This window comes from Heteronotia binoei, chromosome 9 (assembly GCF_032191835.1).
Source record: "Heteronotia binoei isolate CCM8104 ecotype False Entrance Well chromosome 9, APGP_CSIRO_Hbin_v1, whole genome shotgun sequence".
NCBI lineage: Eukaryota > Metazoa > Chordata > Lepidosauria > Squamata > Gekkonidae > Heteronotia > Heteronotia binoei.
Genome location: NC_083231.1, coordinates 27,315,634 through 27,340,106, shown reverse-complemented (window position 1 = coordinate 27,340,106; position 24,473 = coordinate 27,315,634). Strand labels below are relative to the sequence as shown.

Sequence of the window (24,473 nt, the reverse complement as noted above, 5' to 3'; positions counted from 1 at the left end):
CCTGAAAGAACACTTTTAGGGCCAACAACTTGACACAAGGAACTCCTGCACTTAAGAGAAAAGTCACTAAAGCAAACAATATTTATTTCTAGGCAATATGGGAATGAGACATTTTTGTATATAGTACAATAGACTCAGGTGGGTAGCCATGTTGGTCTGAAGCAGCAGAACAAAGCTTGAATCCAGTGGCACCTTCTAAGGCCAACGAAGTTTTATTCTTCAGCTAGCTATATGTACTGGTTGAAGAAGTTTTAGCCCTGACCTGGATAGCCCAGGCAAGCCCGATTTCGTCAGATCTCAGAAGTTAAGCAGGGTGGTTAGAACTTGGATAGGAGACTTCCTTGAAATGCCCTGTCGGGAGGCAGAGGAAGGCTCTATTCAGCCGCCTCTCCGAATATCCTCCAGGCCCCAGTAGGGGTCAGTCAGCAGAGGCTGACATGACTTCAAGGTGCAGACATACACACACGTACAAAATATACAAAAAATACCAAAAAATAAGGGGTTTTTTTCACTTTATCTGAAGAAGTGCGCATGTACATGAAAGCTTATACCTTGTATAAAACTTAGATGGTCTTAAAGGTGCCACTGGACTCAAACTTTGTTCTACAGTAGTACAATCAGGGTTTTTTTTTTTTAAACAGGAATGCAGTTCCAGCTGGCTTGGTGTCAGGGGTGTGGCCTAATATGCAAATGAGTTCCTGCTGGGCTTTTTCTACAAAAAAGCCCTGAATGTTAGTAAAATTGCAAGAAATAGAATTTTATACCACAGCTGCCACATAGATTATTCTCTGCACCATCTCCAGATCGTCAATATAGCTCTTTAGGAGGGTTTGAGCAGACAGACGTTCCTGAGCATAAATGTCTCTGAACCGTTCCACAAGCTGGGCATGACGGAAAGCATCTGAAAGTCGAGTTCTGGCAGGGGAAATGCTCTTCACTGGAAGTGGACTAGGCGATCTGCTTCGGACTGATCTTGGAGAGGGAGATCGACTTCGTGCAAGTCTGTAACATTCAAAAATGACCTTAAGTGAAGTTTGTTCTAGACTGCTTCCTTAAGAACTAGGATTTAAAGAAACAACTATAGATACAATCAATAACAAGAATGCAATTTATTAATATCATTCTAACAATAACTTTGGGGTCCTTGAGGGAAATCTGTGTGTTCTGTTTAACATATCATAATCATTGATGGCATAATAATAAGAATGAGGTACTCTACTGTTCAGGGCTACAGTTTTCTTTAGTTTGTCCACTAAGCTAGAGTGTCTTCTTTCAAATGTTGCTCTCAGTACCTTCATTAAAAAGTACTCTTTGTCTTTAAACAAACTTCAAGCTTTATTTGACTTAAAAACTTCTGCAGTGCTCTTTCAGTCTATGGCCTTTATTTGCTCAGATTCAGCTAAAGAGAAGTAGAAAGCTCTAGTCCAATCCCTAGTTCCTCCCACGGCAGACAGAAGGAAATACTTCTTTCCACAGATTAAAAATGTGGAATTTACTGCCACAGGACGCAGCAATGGCCACAGGAATAAACAGCTTTTAAAAGGGATTTGTTAGATCCATGGAGGAGAGGTCTGTCAGTGCCTGCTAGCTATGCTGACCGAGGGGAACCTCCCCATTCAGAGGCACAAACCTCTTAATTTCAGAGCCAGAAGACAACATCAGGGAAGACCTCAGTCTCTATGCCCTGTAGTTGGCCCTCCAAAGGAAGTAGGTGGTCACTGTGTGAGACAGGATGCTGTACTAGATGGACCAGTGGTCTGTTTCACCAGGGCTATTATGTTCTTATGGAAGGGGTGGCCAAACAGCAGCTCGGGGCCACATGTGGCTCTTTCACACATATTGTGAGGCTCTCAAAGCACCCCCTCCCACCCCATCAGCCAGCTTCAAGAAGGCATTTGTCTCTTTAAATCACTTTTCCAAATCAAGCCAACTGGCAGCTTGGATAATGCATTTAAAGTTAAAGTAGCTTTCTTTCCACCTCTCCTTCCCTCCACACCATCTATTTGCCTGCATTCCTTCCTTCCTTCCTATCTTGCAGCTCTCAAACATCTGATGTTCATGTCTCGTGGCTCTCGGACATCTGACATTTATTCTAGTGGCTCTTAAACGAGTTTGGCCACCCCTGTCTTATGTAGTACAACACAGTTTTTTTATTGCTAAGCCCATTCAGCATCCTTTTCAAGAGCCGCTGCCCATATACACATCAGCATTTCTTCTCCCAGGATAACAAGGATGCAGTTCTTTTTCATCAACAGAACCTCAGCATGCACCATCTTAGCCTGAAGAACAGCACTGCAAAAGATCTTCATTCATATGCAACTGAGTCTTTAGTGGCTCCTCAAACCAGAGGAGGGCCCCTTACCTGCTTTGTAGAACAGATTTTTGAGCCCCAAGGATGGCAATCTCATCCTTCAGCATCTGAACCTGCCGCTCATAGTCGTTCAGCTGCTCCAGATTCCTCAGAGTACATTCTTCTTTGGCCTGAGATGCCTTCAGACTTAATCACACAAAATAGATCTGATCAAAAGAGGTGCTCCTATCCACAAAACAGACTGCTTTTGGATCTATGTGGAATCTTAGAAATTAATACCTAGGGGCAGGGCTTATTTTTTAGCAGGAACTCCTTTGCATATTAAGCCGCACACCACTGAAGTAGTCAATCCTTCAAGAGCTTACAGTAGGCCCTGTAAGCTCTTGAAGGATTGGCTACATAAGAGGGGTGTGGCCTAATATTGCAAAGGAGTTCCTTCTACAAAAAAAGCCCTGACTGGGGGAGAGGGGACTCCATCCTTACCAAAACACAGCAGGGGGGAAACTGAAACATTTAACCTCTACTCATAGTAAAAGAGTAGAACACTTTATATTTAAACTTGCTGATTTACTACAATTAAAAGCAGCACAAAATTTCTTACAGTGCAATCCTAAAAAGACTTACACCTTTATAAAAGTGTCATTCCACTTAGCCTAGCATCTCTTTCATTAGAAATTACACCATAATACCACAACATGCATGGAGTTATATCATTATGCCGCAGGTTCCACTTTCCACTAGTCATTAATGTGCTAGTCAACATAAGGGAAGCAATTTCTTTCCAAGTCTCCATCTGTAATATGGGAATGTAAACAAGAAAACATACATAATCTGGGGAAGGGTTACAGCTTAGTGGTAGAGCATGCAGAAGGTCACAGGTTCAATCCCCAACTTCTCCGGTTAAAACAGTCAGGTGATGTGAATGACCTTTTCCTGGGAAGCTGCTACCAGTAGGAATGGACAATGCCAAGCTTGACAGACCAATGGTCTGATTCAGTATAAGGCAGCTGCATCTGTTCATAATCAAAGCAGTGCTGTGTTTATTTATTTGAAATTCTTATACCCCATCTCTCCATACTAGAGTATCCAAGAAGGCTTAGAATGTTAGCAATCCAATAAAATATCTGAAAACACAAGGCAGCAGAAGCAGACAAAGTAATACAAGGTTTAAAGAAGCAATGTCCTGGAATTTGATGTAAATGGAAAAGAGAAGGCACAAGAAAGAACCCAAGGAAGAATATGAGCCAGTGCAACTACACTTGACACACACAACTCAAGCTTGTGTGTGCTTCAGAACTAAAGTGCTTAATAGGGCTTCCTGTTGAGTGAGAGAGGACTTACATGGAAGCCCCTCTATCTTGTAAACTCTCTCTTGCCTTTTCCTTCTCCCCCCCCCCTCTCTCTCTCATCCCCCTGCCTGGCTCATAATACTCTGGTACTTCTTGCCTGTAATTGCAGCACAAAGCCCTCCCTCCTGAAAGATTAGCTTGGACAAATCTGTGAGAGAAGCATATGTAGGAGGCATTGGAGACCTGATTGGGGTGGGGGATGAGTGGGAAGATGAAGCTTTTGTGGAAAGAGAGTGTTACAAGTGCATATGGGGCACTGAAAGAACAACTAGCAAGGTTGCGGGGTAGCCGGAGGGAAGAGAGAGAAGGCAAAGAGGCACTTCGGCAGGGAGAGAGGAGCTCTGGATATGTGCTAAGAAGAAACCTTCACTGCTTAATGATCTTGCCTTGCCTGTCATCCTGCTGTTCCTCAAAGTGTTCGTGCTAGGAGAGGCATGAGGCAAGATTCCCTTCCTCTCTAAACATCTGCAACAAGTCTAGCTGATCTGCTGGAACTGAGATCTAAACATAGTTACTTTTGCTGATACATAAGAAATAAGTCAGTTGAATAGGGCTGCCAACCTACAAGGGGTACCTGGAAATCTCCTGCTATTACACTTGATCTCCAAACAATCAAGATCTGTTCCCCTGGGGGGGGGAATGGCTGCTTTGGAGGGTGGGCTTTATGAAGCTATACCCTGCCAAGGTCATTCCCCTCTCCAAACCCTGCCCTCTGCCCCAGGTACTCCCAGCCCAGAGTTGCCAACTTTACAGACGAAGCTCGCACAACAATAAACAGAGATTTTTTGTTTTTAAAAAAAACCCAAAACACTGACTGCAGTAGAATTCGTTTTGTTTCATAGGCAAAGAAAATATTTCTGCCTTTCTGTTTTTTTCTTCCACATAAATGCTACACTTAAAAACTGTATTGAAAGAGTATGGATAATTGAATAGTTTTAGTTTTTGAACAAAGCTGCAAATGAGAAATTCCTAATGCATAGATATATGACAGGGGTGGCCAACAATAGCTTTCCAGATGTTTTTTGCCTACAACTCCCATCACCCCCAGCCATTGGCCATGCTGGCTGGGGGTGATGGGAGTTGTAGGCAAAAAAAAACATCTGGAGAGCTACCGTTGGCCACCCCTGATATATGATGTATAATTAGATTACTGCGCACAGTCCAAATTACCTTACATTCCATAGTAATGTTACTGCTGTGCCCTACAACCATGCTTTGGCCTAACTGCCAATTCAAAGGCTGGGATGGTAATTATATATAGTACTAATTGTTTAGGATTGACAACAAAATTCTAAAGCCGCCCTGAGCCTGCCCCGGCGGGGAGGCCGGGGTATAAATAAAACATTATTATTAAATTATTATTATTATTATAAAACTTATTATTATTATTATTATTATTATTATTATTATTATAGATTGCATCATGATGTCAGAGTGTGTAGAATGCCAGAACAATGGTTACAACCTGACTGCTGTTCTAAAGTTAGTCCCTGGCCCTTTATTTATTCTAAATATTTGTGTACATCTCTCCAATGTTCATTTTTGTGGTTCCCCAAATACACACACCAAACCTTCAAAATGTCAAAAAAATTACAGTGTAAACCTTCAAAAAAGCAGCATAAAATATCGAATAATGAATCACCTTATCAAATAGCACAAACACACCAACCATTGTTAAAACAGAGCCCAGCACATATCTTAAATAGTTGTAACATCTATCTGTAGTAAATCCTCCAATTCATGAAAATAGGCAATAACCAGAAACCAACTAAAACATCTTTTTTAGAAAAAATTGTAGAGTGCCGTTCTGCCATGCAGATAACATTGAGGAGGCACCAGAGGAAACTTATCTCTGTATTTTTGACCTGCTAAAGACCATGAACACTACAGTACTTTGTTAAACCAGTTCAACTGGCATTAGGGTTGCCAAGTGCTTACATTTTGCCAGCAGGGGGTAAGAGGGAGCTTTCCAGGAGTGGGGGAGGGGCACCAGGCAATGCCATCATGCTGGGGACATCACACAGAAATGCTCTGGTATTCTGGGCAAAACTCTATGCTTACCGTAGAGTTTTGCCCCAAATCCTAGAGCATCACAGTGTGACATCCCCGGCATGATAATGTCACTTCTGTGCGATGTCTAGGACAACAGAGAACAACAAACAAATAACACGCAACATGAACAAATACACAACAAAGTACACCTGAAACCAGCTTTGCAAGTTGCCTTAGAATAGTCAGCCACCCTGCATCATGTTGTTCTTACTCTGCTTTTAGCTGAACAATTTCATCCTCTGCTGCCAAAAGCGTGGTGGCTGATTTGGTCTTTGTGTTGTCAAGAGCCAACTGGGCTTCTGCAAGACTGCAAGAGAAAATCAACACCAGAGATATGCCTTTAATATAAAAGACAGGAACTCCCCATTCGGTAAAACAAAGTAAATATCATCTCAGGGGATTCTTTGTATTTGGAAAGTCATGTCATAGACAGCTCACCAGTACATAAGAAGCTTGTCAAAGTCACATGAACTGAAACAGCATCCCCAGTGAAGATCATCAAGTGCTTAAGCTTCCACTTTTTCCAAAGTCACAGACTTTCCACTTTCTGTACCATCAATCTGCTTGCATATCTGTATAGTTCACCATTCTCCATGTAAAAATGTGTGGCACAGTATGCTTTACTGGGCTCCTTCTCATATATGTTTTGCTGGTGAAAGACAAATTTCTGCACATGTTGTCTGTACATATTTCGTCTCTGGATCTCAGTTCCCAAGGTAATAAAACTTGTATGAACCTGTGTTATAATAAACCATGCAATATTCTATCTAGGCCACTATTGCCTACTTTGAGTATCACAATCCTGCTACCCAAAATCTGTTAATTAGAAATGCTGGGGGTTGTACCTGTAATGTCCTCCTTTGGCTGTGGGTTCCTAGGTTAAGATACTCACTCAGGCACCCATTCTCAGGTCCACTCAGCACAGACAAGCTGGCTCAAAACATCAACAATTTATTTGCAAGGAGACAACTCCAACACCAACAACTTCAGCTAGCATACAAAAACTGAAACCTGAAACTAGAACTCCACCCAACAGGAGCAAACCAAGTCACACAGATATGAAAGGAGCAGCAGACTGTTCCATTACAGTAAATATACCACACACCCCTTCTTTACTTTGATGTGGTCATCAGCACAACATGGAGTCAGAGGTTGCTAGCACCTGATTCACTGCTGGGCTCACCTTTGCCGCTAACCCATCACATAGCCAAATCTAGCAAGCAACCTGACCACCTGTCCACTCTTTGTTCATATACCTTCAGCTGGAGAGGAGCCATCAGGAGCTGGCAGCACATCTGGAGTGCTATCTTCTCCAGGCAGGTCTAAAACATCAGTCAAATTCTGTTCTGAAATAGTATAATCAGGCACAGCAGCAGATTCTGAAGGGGTAGAGGAACTATCTTTTCTCAGACGTCTCCTATTCCTCCGATACATATTTCCATCCAGTGTTTTATCAATATAGGAACGTGGTTCAGACCTCTTTCCTGTAACCAGTGCTGGTACCCATCCTGTACATGTCTGCATCTGCATCTCTAGCAGGGGTGGAAAAGACATGACCCGTCTACCATTGCAGGCCTTTTGTCGACACTGAAGGCCTTCAACTTCTGTAGAACTTCAGATGGCAGTCCGGAAGTTAAAGCCGCTGATGTAGCTGGTAGAATGCTGCTTAGAACCCTTCCCTTAAGGAGCCATGTGGAGGCATACTCTAGACCTGAAACAGGCATGTTCCTCAAGTTGAGTAAGGCCAAATGAAGATCAGAAGCATCTATTGAGTAAGGCCAAATGAAGACCAGAAACATCTATGGAAGCTTTTTTGAAAATGTGTTTGACAATTTGAGTCATGCATTCAGCCCGATGTCATTTTTTTGGTGCTGTAACAGCATCCTTTGTAGCTGGAGCCTTTCCAAAAATTGCTTCCAGGGTTTTGGGCACCAACCGTGTGCCGGTGGAATTAGGTCATAGCAAAAAGAATTGCTAGAAGTTCCTTTTCTATTTGTGCACAGTTTCTCTCAGCGTAAATCAGTGCTCTTAAAGCATAAGCAACAGGTTGCTTCTGCTGAAACAGGCATGCTCCCAAACCATCTTTAGATGCATCTGCTTGTACCTCCAATTGTTCTCCAGGATCAAAGTATCAGTGTAGTGGAGCAGTCACCATGGCTTGTTTGAGACTGTTTAAGGCTTCCTGCTATTCAGGCCCCCATTGCCATAGTGTATCATTTTTCAACAGGGCAGAACTTTTTTTGTAGCAGGAGCTCCTTTGCATATTAGGCCACACACCCCTGATGTAGCCAATCCTCCTGGAGCTTACTGTAGGCCCTGAACTAAGAGCCCTGTAAGTTCAAGAAGGATTGGCTACATCAGGGGTATGTGGCCTAATATGCAAATGATTTCCTGCTACAAAAAAAAGCCCTGGAGCACAGAGAGGGAGTCAGACTTCATTAATTTGGTATATATTGGACCAAATATTGTATAGTACTTAAGAGTCTCCGAAGGCCTTTCTTGTTCGCAGGTGAAGGCATTTTGTTAGTAGCTTCTACTTGGTTGTCATCTGGTCTGATGCCATCTTTGCATAACACTTGGCTCATATACTTGACTTCTTATACTGGGGAGTGTATCTTATCCTTGTGGAACTTTGCACCCTTTTGTCTTGCTCTTGGAAGAACATGCTTTAGAATGTCATCTTCCTCTGTCTACTGCTGCAATAATAATATCATCTGCAATAATACATACACCTGGGATGTCACCAAAACATTCATAATTTTTCTGCTGAAATACTTCACTTGCTGACTGTATACCAAAAGGGAGTCTACTGAAGTGGTATCTTCTCCACCGAGTGCAGAAGGTACACACTTCTGCTTATTCTTTGTCCAGTTTTATCTGCCCAATAGCCATCTTTTTCCTCTAGGATGATGAACAGCTTCTTCCCAGTCAAGTTTTTCCTGACATCTTCAGTGGTGGGAATAGAGAAATGTTGCCTCAACACTGCCTTATTAAGATCATGTGGATCAAGACAAATCTGTAGTGAACCACTTTACTTTTGTGTGATCACTAGGCTGGAGTGAGCTTTGTAATTTTTGTGATGACATCTTGCGCTTCCAATTGATGAATTGTGTCCTTCCATTCGTTCAAAATGGAGTAGGGGATCTCTCTACACCCATGGACAACAGGAGGGATTGTTGAGTCCAGAAAGTTGTGGTGGGTGTTAGGAAATTGACCCAAGCCCTCAAAAACATCTGAATAGTGCCTAAGTAGGTCATCTCTTAGTCCAGGTGCTACATGAGGTAAACAAGTGAACTAGCCTGAAGAGATTCAGACTGATGCAAGCATCTCTTGCAAGCAATGGAGGATCCTCCTTGTTACATAAAAGGCTTTACTGTGACCCACTCTGCAATGAGCCACAACTGCCCCTAATGGTTCTATGTGGGCATCTCCAAAAGCAAGGAGCATGACTAGTGTTTGCATAATGTGCACTTTTCCCATCAAAGCTTTAGCCACTGCACCAGGGATGGTGTTTGCTTCTGCTCCACTGTCCAGATTAAAGAGACCAGGAGACCTGCTGTTGGTGCTGTGTTGTGCCAGGCCTTAGACAGAGCAATCAGGAGTAGACAGCAAGCCCACAGATAGCATTTTCATGTCCTTTTCTGGCCCAGCATGTTCTCCTTTAATTCCGCACACTTTAGCAAAATGATTTTTCCTTGAGCACTTGTAACAAGAAACTCCAAAGGCCGGACACTGTCTAGACTTGTAGTGTGTTCCACATTTATTGCAAATCGTCTGTAGTTTAGCTGCGGCAGTCATTTGTGGTGGAAGGCCTGCTGGAAGCTTGCATGCTTGTTGCAAGAAGCTGGGAAAGTTTTGCTTTTGCTCCATAGCAAGCAATGTTGGTTCTGTAGACATGGCTCTGGCCTGGGCACTTGTAAGAGTATTTGTTCTGTACATATCAATTGCCTGCTGGAGAGTGAGAGCAGGCTTTTCTAGGAGGTTCTCCAGGAGTCTGCTATTAAACATAGTCTTGTCCCTTAACACGAGATCCCGAGAAGTACCAAATTCATAAAGCTGTACTTTTTGTCTCAGCGCTGTGACAAAATCATCTTTTCTAGCAGCCTCATTATATCGCAATTGCCAGAACTGGTATCTCCTAAACACAGGGTTCTTTCTGGGTTCACAGTAGTTTTGGTAAGATGTTGACCTCTGCCAGGGTCTTGTTGTTAGGATCTGCAAACACAACGTGCAAATTATTGTAAACTTCAAGGGCTTTGTTTCCTATGCAGTGAAGCAAGACTGCAATTTTGTAAACATCAGATTCTTTTTCAGCCTTGGTGAGTTCAAGGTACAGATTCAACTTTTGTTCCCATCTCCTCCAGTTCTCCCCTAAATTTCCCTCAAAGGATAAGTCTGATGGAGGCTTGAAATGCTTCATTGCTTTACAAGGGATGCAATCTGGAATCTTCCTATCTAACACTGCAGACCCAAAAGAGATAACAAGCCAATTTCTGACACCATGTTATGTCTTCCTTTGGCTGTGGGTTTCCAGGTTAAGGCACCTGTTCTCAGATCCATTCAGCAGAGACAAGCTGGCTCAAAACATCAACTGTTTATTTGCAAGGAGATGACACCAACAACTTCAGCTGGCATACAAAAACTGGAAACTGCAACTAGAGCTCCACCCCATAGGACCAAACCAAGTCACACAGATATTAGAGAAGAAGCAGACTGTTCCATTACATACATTGATACATACATACATACAATAAATATACCATAGAACCAAGAACTTTAAATATGCAAAACACATTCTTTGCTAATAAACTATGGGCTTTCTCCCACATATAAATCAAAGCTCAAACTCCATGAATTTTTTTAATAGACTGTTAATCACCATCTGAAAATGCACTGACTTGGGATCTTTGAACACACAATTAATTCAAGGAGTGGTTGCCTCTCAAATTTGTAGTTCATTAGCAGAACTATATATAAATTACTGATGTCTTCCTATATATATGGACAATTCTGCATACTCACTGATGTCCATGATGATCAGATCTAGAGAGCCAGTTTGGTGTAGTGGTTAAGTGCGTTGAACTCTTTATCTGGGAGAACCGGGTTTGATTCCCCATTCCTCCACTTGTACCTGCTGGAATGGCCTTGGGTCAGCCATAGCTCTCACAGAGCTGTCCTTAAAAGGGCAGTTGCTGTGAGAGCCATCTCAGCCCCACCCACCTCACAGGGTGTCTGTTGTGGGGGGGAGAAGATATAGGAGATTGTAAGCCGTTCTGAGTCTCTGATTCAGAGAGAAGGGCGGGGTATAAATCTGCAATTCTTCTTCTATACGAACTGGTAGAGAAATTGAAGTCAGTAATTGTTAAAATAATTGATACTAACCGATCATGCTATCAAAATGGGGAGGGGAGGGGGGACAAGACTAAAAGCAGTTGCAGTAGCATTTCCTACACGTGACAGTTTCAAATAAGTAGCCATTTTAGTCTCAAGTCCTATTAACAGCCTCGAGTCCCATTCAAGGGAGTAGGGTTGCCAGGTCCAATTCAAGAAATATCCAGGGATTTGGGGGTGGAGCCAGGAGCAAGGTTGTGACAAGCATAATTGAACTCCCAAGGGAGTTCTGGCCATCACATTTAAAGGGACCACACACCTTTTGAATTCCTTTCTTCCTTTGGAAATAATGAAGAATAGGGGCACCTTCTTTTGGGGCTCATAGAATTGGACCCCCTGGTTCAATCTTTTTGAAACTTGGAAAGCCTTTTGAGGAGACGCGTTGGATGCTATGCAGCAAATTTGGTGCCTCTACCTCAAAAAAACAGCCCGAGCCCCAGATACTCACAGATCTATTTTCCATCATACCCTATGGGAATTGGTCTCCATAGGGAATAATGGAGGTCCCAGCAGACGTTTCCCTCCTCCCCACACTTTTTGTTGACCCTGAAGCAGGGGGAGGGCAACCAAACGAGGGAATCCCCTGCTCCCAACTGGGGATAGGCAACCCTACAAGGGAGAGGAAGCGGGATACAAATATGATAAATGAACAGTCAATAGTAGTAGACCAGAATTCAAGTCAGCAGCACTCGAAAGACCAACAACACAAGGTACAGGCTTTCATGACCCAAAGTTCACTTGTCAGATTTTCAACAAATGTGCCATTGGACTTGAATTTTCATTTCCTATATCAAAGCTGAAGTCCATACATGTTTTAACAAATATTAGAATGATAAAGCAAACAACACAGGTGAACCTGCTGTATGCATGTAAAAAAATCCAACATTTATGATGTATTTAAAAATCTATTGATGGTAACAGTGAAAGTGAGATGGAAGACAATCCTCTCCAATGTTACGAAAAAAGCTAATTGTAAGCCTTTTGGAAAAGCTCTTGAATGATGCAGACATAGAATGTTATGAAAAAGATAAGGAATCCCCATCTGAACTTCTGAGATTAGTCAAGGTGTAGCTGCAGAGCTAGTTGTAGATATAGGATGAGATGGAAGAGTGGTCCATTACATAAGAAGAGCCCTATTGGATCAGACCAGTGGTCCATCTGGTACAGCATCCTGTCTCACATAGTGGTCAACCAGTTCCTCTGGAGGGCCAACAACAGAGCAAAAAAGACCAAGACCTTCCCCTGATGTTGCCTCCTGATTCTGGAATTCAGAGGAATAGTGCCTCTGAGTGTGGAGATTCCCCTCAATCACCATGGCTAGTAGGCATTGATAGTCTTATCTTCCATGAATCTATTTTATCCCCTTTTAAAACTGTTCATGCCTGTGGCCACCACTACATCCTTTGGCAGTGAATTCAATATTTTAATCACTCTCTGTGCAAAGTAGTATTTCCCTTTGTCTGTCCTGAACCTGGCCATCAGTTTCATTGGATGCACTGGAGATCCAGTATTTTGGCTCTCAGTTCAGCATTATAGCTTGAAGCCAGAAGTGAAGAAAAAATCCCCAAAATAAGGAATAACCCTTTCTTCCTGAGGCACTTGCCCTGAGAGCAGGAGCGTGAATGTAGACGTCACAGCCAGGTCTAATCCCATCGTCAGGGAACAGACAGAAAGGAGAGCACCAATGTTTCTACAAAAGGTAAATAGCTGGGAATCACATCACAAATGATGATTTCCCTACAGTCTGTATAGTAGCACACTCCCAAATATGACAAATGCACAACATAATCCAAGCATACACATTTCCTAAATAATTTACAAAGTTTGAAATCTAAGTATGTTATAAATTTCCCCCCTCCCCAAAGAAAACATAATTAGACATTTTCAAAACTCCTTTAGAGGCGAAAATAGATGAATTATTGATGGAAAATATTTAATTGTCCTACTCTTGCTGGACAAGGCTGAGCTGTAAACGAGTGGAGTCCAGTTCTCTCTCCAGCTGCTGGATTTCATGGTTTCGAGAGTTGGCCAATTCCCTAAGTTGCCTTTCTTTCTCATAAGATTCCTACAATGAAATATTAACAGAGAAACCATAGACAGGACCAGGTTTACACTGTGGCGTGGCAAATTGCAGGTTTGCCCCGTGCAAAATGGCGGCGCGGAGCAATTGGTGTGAAATCATCGTCAGCTTGCTCTACACAGAAACAGAAGCCTGCCCCAGAGCAAGGTGAGTGCGGAATCAGCCTCAGTTGGCTGACACACCTGTTGATAACTACTGTATCTGCCTCCTCTGCTTTAAAATCTGTACATCCAAAGATGTTGGGAAATACAACAAAAGAAGACCAACCCAATTCAGCACTGGGTCTGGAATTTTTGGCTGCATGGGGAAATGAGCTGCACATAACAATACATTCGAATGTGATAGCTGGTTTGATGATTAAGTTATTGGGGTTAAAACTGGTATTCCCAAACAAGAAATAATTATATCCCTCATTTGCAAACTTCACACTTCAGGAAAAATACAGGGTTGGATCAAGCAGAGTGTTCCGACTTTCTCGCCTCACTTTTCACAGCTCGGAGTGCACCCCAAAATACTGTTTTTGGAAGCAGCATTCCAGGGAGCATTTTGGACTACAATAGGAGAAGGCAAGAAAGTTGTGCTCTGTGTTCTGAAATCCTTCCATCTAAGGAATGCTCTGCTTGATCCAAGCCATAAAGTACTGGAGTATATATGACACATATCTTGACAGACAGATATCACAATTGTGCTTCATATCAATGTTATAATGCAATTCTCCATTTGAACACCAGATCAACCTCATGAAGTTCCAGATCAAATCAGGGAAAGGAAAAGCACGAAGTACAGAGTAACATAAGATCTCAAGTGATGCTTCTTAAACTCTGCGATTTGCTAGTTACAATACAACTAAGAACTGTTCATTGTACCTGGGAGGGAGAGAAACTTCTTTCAAAGGGCCATCTAGAAGCAGGACTCGAAAAACATGTCCCCAACCATGGCAGGAGACGAGACTTAATTGTTTCCACTCCTGCAAAATGCCCACCTGTATCAAAGTGAAAAAGAAATTAACAAAAACATATATGGTAAAATGTTTTACAAAACCGTGTATGAGCTCACCATCCCCTATAGCACATTTATGCACATAACCGATACATACAGAATGTGTAGCAACCTTACCTTCTCGAGCTGTTTGGTTGAGGATGGTAAACAACTGCCCCTGAATCATGGCGCTCAGTTCCATGATTTCACAGCATCGGTTAAGGTTCTGATCACAGGAATTCATCTGTAAATCAGAAATGTTTTGCCTGTCATCATCATGTTGTACCTTTATTATTCACCTGATACCTTTTTATCTCCTGTGTGCATCACAGTTTCTAGGATCAAGAAAACTACAGCATCTAAGCAATGAGGCACAGACCAAAAGGCTGGTGAAAATAACGTTTCACAGTAGATAATAAGGAGCATTTGAGTCTGCATCAATAAGAACAGTGAAACAGATTTTAGTATGTATCCTATCAATGGCCCCCAAGTCATTAAAAAGGTGAAGGTAGTCCAATGTGCAAGCACCACTTTTTACGGGGTGGTTTGCCATTGCCTTCCCAAGTCATCTACACTTTCCCCCCAGTAAGCTGGGTACTCATTTTACTTCCATTACTTGGAAGGATGGAAGGCTTCCACTGGGATCAAACTCAGGTTGTGAACGGAGCTTGGACTTACCACTCTGCAGCTTACCACTCTGTGCTATGGGGCTCTTCCCCACAAGTCATTAGGGGAATCCTAAAAGTGATATATCCAGCACACTGTCAACTTCACTGTTCAAAGGCACTTCCATGCTATACTACAGCCAAAGAGTTAAAAACAAACCTAGAGGGTTACTAACAGCTACCACTGAATGTACATAGTTGGGAGTGTCACTCTACCCCCATTTGGCACAGTTCATCTTGATTGGCATTGGCTATAAGAACACTGGCTGTATTCTATTTATTACCAGAACAGTTTATCAGGTCTGCACTAGGATTAGGATTATAAAAGGTCTAGTTAGAAGAGGTCTTTTCTACAACCGTAAAACTTCAACAGCCTCTCAGACTACAGTTCCAAAGATGGAGGGGGTGGGGAATACTAAGAATGCTAAGTCAGCCTTAGTTTTTGATAAGTGCATACTGTAGATTTGTCTTTAGCTTTAGAGAAGACCTGTATATTCAGCAAGGAAACATACAATGGTCAACTAATGCTTTATTCCCATTGTTATTTCTCCTAAATTCAGAGCTACGTTTTCTCTAGCAAAATATTTAACTTCCTATCTCTTCTGCCAAAACTAATAACTGGGAATGTTTGCACATCCTTAGCAAAGTACTGACACTTTTAGGGAAAAACAGGAAATGGGAGAACTATCTGTCATAAGCAGTACTCCCTCTAGGCTGTGGAGTCTTGTGAGCAAAAATTCTACTTTGGGAGTAACTGGCATTAAAGTTGTGAGCTACTGCATAAATTATTGTGCTCTGGGGTCATCCTTCATGAGCTAAGACCAAAATGTGTGAGCCAGAAGCTAAAAAACTGTGAGCTAGCTCATGCTAACTCAGCTTAGAGGGAACACTGGTCACAAGTACAAAGAAACTGTGCCATGGAAGAAGAAAACCAGAGGGGGCACATTCACACACACTAAATAATGCACTTTCAATCCACTTCACAGTTGGACTTTACTGTGTGAAATGGCAAAACCTTGAAAAGGGTCAGTTAAGTGGATTGAAACCACATCATATAGCATGTGTGAAAGAATGTACTCTGACTTTGATCTTTAGCATAATATACTGCATAATGCACTGTGTTCCAGGTTTTTGTCATTGTGCGCTCATAGTTTATTTGTCTTCGTGTTTCAAAACAACAACACATGGAGATGTTTAAAATCTGCGACAGCACACATTTTGTACTAAGAACGTAAAGATTCGCTCAAGTGTAATGTTTTGCCTCCATGGACTGGATAATTTATGATACATACACTTCAAACTGCTTGGGCAGACCTATGAATCCATACAACCTCTTGAAATGGGGTAACGGGTACCACAAGACCTTGAGCCTCTTGAAAGAAGAGTGGAATCAGAGCATTTATGTTAGGAAGCAGTCACATTCCACAAATGGAATTTAAGTCAAGGTCTGGAACTGGCTTGTAACCACAGGGGGTCTATGGGGGCACTGCCCCCTGACTTCCGGCCTGAGCCCACTGACTTCCACGGGATCCTCCAGGGTGCAGCCTGATTTTTTTCTTTTTGGACAGAAGAAAGCTTATGAGAAACGGCAAGCCCCACAGTGGATGGGAAAGGATGCCCTCCCCCCCCCGACTTTTTAAAAAGACCCCTGATTTTTAAAATCATAGTTACGCCCCTGAGAGCCAGTTTGGTGTAGAGGTTAAGTGTGCAGACTCTTATCTAGAAGAACCGGGTTTGATTCCCCACTCCACTTACAGCCGCTGGAATGGCCTTGAGACAGCCATAGCTCTGGCAGAGGTTGTCCTTAAAAGGGCAGCTGCTGTGAGAGCTTTCTCAGCCCCACCCACCTCACAGAGTGTCTGTTGTTGGGGGAGAAGATATAGGAGATTGTAAGCCACTTTGAGTTTCTGATTCAGAGAGAAGGACGGGGTATAAATCTGCAGTCTTTTTCTTCTGTTCCAGAAGTTATCCAACAAGGCTTGTTGTGGCAGATGGCCCTGAATTGCATGCAAAAGTCCTGTTCTGCTGAGAACAGGGATCTTTCCACAAGGGTGAAGCACACTTTGTCTGCAGGAGTGAGGACACCTGCAAAGAGGGTGGCAGGATCTTCACTGGACCTGAAGACCCACCATCAGTAGAACCGAACCTCTCCAATCCAACCATTAGTCTGATATAACCAGAAGAACCAATCACAAGGCAGTGTGGGGAAGGCAAAGGGAGACTTGAGCAGTCAATTGCTGCAATTTGCTGCTATCTCTATACATTGTAGGCACCGTGGCACAGAGTGTTAAAGCTGCAGTACTGCAGTCGAAGCTCTCTGCTCATGACCTGAGTTTGATCCCAGTGGAAGCTGGGTTCAGGTAGCTAGCTCAAGGTTGACTCAGCCTTCCATCCATCCAAGGCAGTAAAATGAGTACCCAGCTTGCTGGGGGGGGGGGAAGCATAGATAACTGGGGAAGGCAATGTAAAACCACCCCGTAAAAAGTCTGCCATGAAAACGTTGTGATGCAACCTCACCTCAGAGTCAGAAACGACTGGTGCTTGCACAGGGGACTACCTTTACCTTTTTTACTATACATTGTTAGATCCAGGTGGGCAGCCATCTTGGTCTGAAGCAGCAGAACAACGTTGTAGGTCAGTGGCACCTTTAAGTCCAACAAAGTTTTATTCAAGGTATGAGCTTTCATGTGCACACACACTTCCTCAGATATAATACCTTTACCCAGGGACCGTTTTGTAGAAAAATAGATGTTAGAGCTCATTAGCATAACTCATTAGCATATGCCACCCCTCCCCCACCAGCCAAAAGCAACCCAACACAAGGAGAGCCCCGGGTGAGCAAGGCCAAGCCCCCAGTCAAAGGGCCAGCAAGCCACCCGCCATCCAAAATCACATAAGAAGTGGAGAAAAGGTGGTGCAGGCTTCTCCAGAGGTTAATGAGGGCTGCTGGGGGTGTGGCAAAGCCCCTGGTGGCTGGCTGGCTGCCCGCTCTCCTAATCCAGGGACTGTTATGCAGTTGCACCTACTATTCAATGGACAAGATAGGTAGGGGGGGGGAGGAGGAGGAGGGAGGGCGGTCAGAAAGGTTCAGGAGCTGTGCTCCTGTGAGCTCCTGCTGAATTCAAGGCCTGCCTTTACACATCTGTCTCCTATTTTGACATTTATTGCTACACTGTTCCCCCCCTCCTCCAATTACATCCAAACAAATGATGACCTTTTGTAGCTTGTTATTGCTGTTTGGCCTTTGCATATGTCAAAACATCTTCATTAAGTTGTATGCTTATTTATTTATTTATTTATTTTTATTTTATTCGATTTATATCCCGCCCTCCCCACCGAGGCGGGCTCAGGGCGGCTTACAAAAACAACAAAAAAGCTAACAAAGATCAATTTAAATACGTTAATAATTATACAATAAAATACATAAAAACCTTAAAAATACATAAAACTCACATCGATGTACACTATGCTACGTTTCCTTAAATCAGTCTTTCAAATTTTCCAGTATTCAATGTTCAAGATTTAATATTCAGGCATTCCGATCACAATTAATTATATGCCAACCGGAAGAGGGTTGTTTTGCAGGCCCTGCGGAACTGTTCAAGGCTCCGCAGGGCCCTCACCTCCTCCGGGAGCTGATTCCACCAACAGGGAGCTGCAATTGAGAAGGCCCTGTCCCTGGTCGCTTTCAGACGGGCCTCCTTTGGCCCAGGGATTGTAAGGAAGTTCTGAGACCCCGACCTCAGCACTCTCTTGGGAACATGTGGGGAGAGACGGTCCCAGACAGGTCCCAGACCATAAAGGGCTTTAAAGGTCATAACCAGCACCTTGTACCGAATCCGGTATGTTATCGGCAGCCAGTGCAGTCCCCGAAGCCCCGGCTGAATGTGCTCCCGTCTAGGGAGCCCCAACAACAGCCGGGCAGCGGCATTCTGCACTAGCTGCAACTTCCGGGTTCGGCACAGGGGCAGCCCCATGTAGAGGGCATTGCAGTAGTCCAGCCTCGAGGTGACCGTTGCATGGATCACTGTTGCCAGGTCGCCGTCCTCCAGGAAAGGGGCCAACTGCCTTGCCCGCCTGAGATGAAAAAATGCGGACTTGGCAGTGGCTGCTATCTGGGCCTCCATAGTTAGAGTAGGCTCCAGTAGCACCCCCAGGCTCCTAACCCTATGCGCTAGGGGTCCCAAATCCCCCGCCTGGGCGGGGGACCCCCGATTTGGAGCTCCTTCCCCCCGCTCAACAAAAATCTGGAAAGGGGGGGGGATGGCGGCCCTTCCCACCAAGACGAGCCGAGCGCGAGCGGGCCTCTGGCTGGGTTGGCTGCCCACCGAGGTCTCGCGCCGCTGGAGCTGGGCGCTCCTTCTTGGAGCCCTTTTCTTTCTGGTGGCGCAGCTTCCCTTCCCGCCTCAGCTCAGCTGGCTGGGGGCTCTTCCGCGCCCTGGTGGTGGAGGGCCGGCTGTCCCGGAAGGAAGGAGGGAAGCGCGCTTGTGGGCCTCTTCTGCGGCGGCAAAAACATCAAAGCTAACTAAGGCAGGCAAACAAATGAAAGAAAAGTGAGCTCCGTTGCTGCTGGCCGCGCTCGCTGCCTTGGCGCCCGCAGCCACTCAGCAGGCAACGACGGCTCCAGCTGCATCACCACCCCACGACGAGCCGGCGGGTGAGCAAAGGCCCAAGAAGAGAGTCGCTGCTGCCGGGGTCTTCCCGAGAGGAAGGGCAGCTTTCCCAGCGGGGCCGGGGCGACTCGCCTCCAGCCCTCCCCGTCCAAGACCAAAGGAGCGGCGGCGGCTGCAAGCTGCGCGCTCGGCCAGCCGGGCTTGGGTTTCTTGGGGCTTCTTGCTCCGAGTGGGCTTTCTTCTTTTGCTGCTTGGTCGCCGCTCGCCTGCCAGGTAAGAGACTTGCACGTGGCCAAGATCCCCGGAGAGGAGGCGGGCGGCGGCTGAGAGGGGAGAGGATCGCCGTCTTCAAGTCCTTGAAGGGCTGTCCTAGAGACGATAGGGTGGGATTGTTTTCTGTGGCTTCGGAAGGCAGGACCAGAACCAGTGGGTTGAAACTCCTCTCCGGGGATCTTGGCCACGTGCAAGTCTCTTACCCGGCAGGCGAGCGGCGACCAAGCAGCAAAAGAAGAAAGCCCACTCGGAGCAAGAAGCCCCAAGAAACCCAAGCCCGGCTGGCCGAGCATGCAGCTTGCAGCCGCCGCCGCTCCTTTGGTCTTGGACGGGGAGGGCTGGAGGCGAGTCGCCCGGGCCCCGCTGGGAAAGCTGCCCTTCCTCTCGGGAAGACCCCGGCAGCAGCGACTCTCTTCTTGGGCCTTTGCTCACCCGCCGGCTCGTCGTGGGGTGGTGATGCAGCTGGAGCCGTCGTCGCCTGCTGAGTGGCTGCGGGCGCCAAGGTAGCGAGCGCGGCCAGCAGCAACGGAGCTCACTTTTCTTTCATTTGTTTGCCTGCCTTAGTTAGCTTTGATGTTTCTGCTGCCGCAGAAGAGGCCCACAAGCGCGCTTCCCTCCTTCCTCAGCTCAGCATTAGGAAGGATTTCCTGAAAGTTAAGAGCGGTTCCTCAGTGGAACAGGCTTCCTCGGGAGGTGGTGGGCTCTCCTTCCCTGGAGGTTCTTCAACAGAGGCTAGATGGCCATCTGACAGCAATGAAGATCCTGTGAATTTAGGGGGAAGGGTTTGTGAGTTTCCTGCATTGTGCAGGGGGCTGGACTAGATGACCGTAGAGGTCCCTTCCAACTCTGATTCTGATTCCTCAGTGGAACAGGCTTCCTCCGGAGGTGGTGGGCTCTCCTTGCTTGGACGTTTTTAAACAGAGGCTAGATGGCCATCTGACAGCAATGAAGATCCTGTGAATTTAGGGGGAATTTGTGAGTTTCCTGCATTGTGCAGGGGGTTGGACTAGATGACCCTGGAGGTCCCTTCCAACTCTATGATTCTAAGATCCGTCCTTCCGCTGTCTCGTCCTCATCGGGTTGCCAGTCTCCAGGTGGGGACAGGGCATCCCCCGGTTTGGAGGCCCTCCTCCCACCTCAGGGCCATCAGAAAGCGGGGAGGGGGGGAAATGGCCGCTGGGCACTTTATTCCCTAAGGAGACCGATTCCCATAGGGTATAATGTAGAACTGATCTGCAGGCATCAGGGGCTCTGGGTGGGGTGGGGGCTGTTGTTTTAAGATGAGGCCCCAAATTTGCAGCATAGCATCCGATGCCGCTCCTGGAAAGACCCTCAAAGTTTCAAAAGGATTGGACCAGGGGGTCCAGTTCTATGAGCCCCCAAAGAAGGTGGCTCCGTCCTTCATTATTTCCAATGGAGGGATGGAGGGAAGGCATTGAAAAGGTGTGCGGTCCCTTTAAATGTGATGGCCAGAACTCCCTTTGGAGTTCAATGATGCTTGTAACCTCGCTCCTGGCTCCACCCCCAGAGTCTCCCGGCTCCACCCCCAAAGTCTCCTGGCTCCACCCCCAAAGCCCCCAGATATTTCTTGAATTGGACTTGGCAACCCTACTATGCGCCGCTGTCAGAGGCACACCATCGAGGGCCGGTAAGGGAATCTCCCTCCCCGGACCACGGCAACCCAGGCAAAGGACCTCTGTCTTCGACGGATTTAGCTTCAGCCCGCTCAGCCTGAGCCATCTAGACACGGCCTGCAATGCCAGGTCCAGGTTTTCTGGGACACAGGCAGGCCGGCCGTCCATAAGTAGATAGAGCTGGGTGTCATCAGCGTACTGGTGGCAACCCAGCCCATACTTCCGGGCAATCTGGGTAAGAGGGTGCATATAGATGTTAAACAACATCGGGGATAGAACTGCTCCCTGAGGAACCCCGCAATCCAGCGGGTACCTCCGGGACAATTCACCCCCAATTTGCTGTTCACCTATGCAGAGGCCTCTGTCTCAATATATGAACCATTCCCGTGTATCTGAGGAAGCGGGCATCTACACCAAAGCTCAAACCATGAATAAAACGTTGTTGGTCTGAAAGGAGCCACTGGACCAGTGTGTTCCCTTTAAGCTGAGTTAGCGTGTGCTAGCTCACAGATTTTTAGACTCAGGCGCACGCACAGGAAGGACGGCCCCAGAGCACACTAATGTATGCATAAGCTCTCCACTTCAACGCCAGAAGCTCACAAAGCAGAATTTCTGCTCACAAACTGCAGCCGAGAGGGAACATTGCACTGGACTCACACTTTGTTCTATAGGTTGTTGTCTTTGGACTATCGCTAGGTGCTGTAACTAGGGCAACCACAACAGTGCCTGCGGGGCGTCCTTCCCGGGAAATCGCTGCAGGTCGCTCCTCCAAGCGATCCAATCCGATCCATCTCCCGCCATAAACGTCCGACCCAGCAGCACTGAATCCACCGCTCCCCGCCGGGAGAGCAACAACAAGGCTGCTCCCTCTTCCGCCCCCCCCCCCCAGCTCCTGAGACCAAAGAGTTCCGTTTGGAAGCACGTCTCTCTCCGCCCCCGCCCCCCCCCCCCCAATTTTAACATGGAGGGAAAGAGGAATAAGCCTTTTTTGCCTGACAAGAGGATCAACAGCACCAGTGTTCCCTTTTAAGCTGAGTTAGCCTGAGCTAGCCCACAGATTTTTAGCCTCCCGCTCACCCATTTTTTGCTTAGCTCAGGAAGGAATGCTCCAGAGCACACTCATTGCATGCAGTAGCTCGCAACTTGAATGCCAGCAGCTCCCAGCTTTAATACCAGTAGCTCACAAAGGAGAATATTTGCTCCCATGACTCTACAGCTTAGAGCAGGGGTGGCCAAACTGTGGCTCGGGAGCCACACGTGGCTTTTTCCTACACATTACGTGGCCCTCAAAGCCCCCACCACCTCGTTGGCTGACTGGGAGAAAGCATTTCTCTCTTTAAATCACTTCTCCAAGCCAAGCCTGCTGGCAGCTTGCAGAAGGCATTTAAAGTTGCTTTCCTTTCCACCTCTCCCTCCCTTCCTTTCCTTCCCCTCCTTGCTTTGCCGCTCTCAAACATCTGACATTCGTGACTCTCAAACATTTGATATTTATTCTACGTGGCTCTTACGGTAAGCAAGTTCGGCCACCCCTGACTCAGAGGGAACAGGGATCAGCACACTACCGAATAATAGTGCCCGACCACAAAGACACCTCCCGCCGCGCCCCCTGGCGAATGTAAATCACAGCACGGACAAGGAGCCTCACGTCATAGTCTTTCTGCCACTTCTCCAATTTCTCCTGCAAACTCCGGCAGGACTCGCTGTCGACCAGCCTTCTCAGGCGAGCGGCCATCGCTCCGCGGCCCGGGGGGCTGGAGGCTGCAGAGGGGGGCTCCTTCCTCCTATCCCCAGCCTGGCTTGGAGCCACCCGAGAGCAATCCGCGAAGAACTGCCGCTCTCTGCTGCGGGTGGCCCAGCCTCCTTCTAGGACTGCTGGGGCCTTTTTATACGGGGGCGATTGCTCAACGAAGCTGACGTCTGCTTTGCCGGCTGCCAGGGACGCCACGGCTGCGCCAAGACGGCGCTTTGGTTGTAGCAACGGCGGGAAAACCCTCCCTCCCTCCGCCCGCCCTGCCCTGCCCTGCCCTGCCCCTCCTCCTGTTGTTGTTTCCCTCCTCCACGTGTAAAGGTCCGCGAGAAGAAGCGATCCCCGCTTGAACTCTCTCGGGAGGATCCAGCGGAAAGGGCAGATACACGCCCTTCCATCTTTCTCTTTTCCTGCAATTCTCTATCATCCTTGAGCACTCATTAGGAATTTAGGAGCAGCCTGCCCTGCTCTTGTTAAAGAGTGTGTAAGAGCTGTTCAGAGGTGGTTCTCCATGGGCAGCCTCTGTGTCATGGCCCTGGATTTCCTTGGTGGTCTCCCATCCAAGGACTAACCAGAGGTGGGAATGTTCAGCTTCTAAGATCTGATAAGATGGGGCTAGCCCCCAGCCATCTAAGTCAGAGGTAGCTAATAACCAACCAAGCCACTTTTTTTGTTAAATTTAAGATTTTTAATCTCACAGTATATCTGGCTATATGGATTGTAGAGGAACAGCAATTTGCAACACTAACTGTCCGGAGAGGGAGGTGGAAGCACTGCTGTTGCTTCAGTACACGCTCTTTAAACACATTTTTACAAATTGAATCCACCACCTTCAGTTAAGGGGCCAATATCAGCCAAGAAGCACTGGCCCTAGGAAATGGAAAGGTCTGTATCATTTAGAACCCTTGCTAAAAGGCATCTTAGAAGTGTGAGCTAATCAGAACAAACAAATAGCTCTAAATGGGACATTAGCTGCATTCAGTTTAGTTGTTATCTATCAGTCTGCATGATAGTGATGCCCCTTGGGCTAGGAGTAAATTCTGCCAGCACTCCTGTTATCTTTTAATCGCTGAGTAATGTGTAATCACCGGATAGTGTGGAAAGAATTAGGGGGTGGCTTTCTGAATAAATGGTGTTCCAGAAAAACTATAGCAATTCTAAATAAGATTGCTGCACTTTTCACAAAAGCTTTGTGTCTTTAACTGCCCATATGAAGAGCCAGAAATCTATGGGTGGAGATGGGGGATGTTCCCTGTTCTATGGCTGCTTAAACTTTTGTGGACCGAATGATGTCTCCCTAAGTAGCAAACGGAAAAAAATTAGTATACTAACAAAATCTGTGTTCCAAGAGTTCAGAGTCCTCATACAACTTACATTCCA

The 24,473-nt window shown here is 46.0% G+C and overlaps 1 protein-coding gene across 1 annotated transcript in view; it reads right to left on the bottom strand.

Annotated features, from left to right (window-relative positions):
• The window catches only part of SPATA18 (spermatogenesis associated 18), a 28,623-nt gene extending 5,545 nt beyond the window's left edge, over positions 1–23,078 (bottom strand). Inside the window, exons 1-8 of the mRNA XM_060247363.1 lie at positions 22,938–23,078; positions 19,463–19,762; positions 14,300–14,405; positions 14,050–14,165; positions 13,050–13,168; positions 5,924–6,019; positions 2,363–2,497; positions 765–1,002 (exon numbers count right to left, since the gene is read on the bottom strand). Coding sequence (XP_060103346.1) covers positions 765–1,002; positions 2,363–2,497; positions 5,924–6,019; positions 13,050–13,168; positions 14,050–14,165; positions 14,300–14,405; positions 19,463–19,762; positions 22,938–23,078 — 1,251 coding nt within the window. The remainder of the gene's footprint in view (positions 1–764; positions 1,003–2,362; positions 2,498–5,923; positions 6,020–13,049; positions 13,169–14,049; positions 14,166–14,299; positions 14,406–19,462; positions 19,763–22,937) is intronic.
• Positions 23,079–24,473: the final 1,395 nt, after the last annotated feature.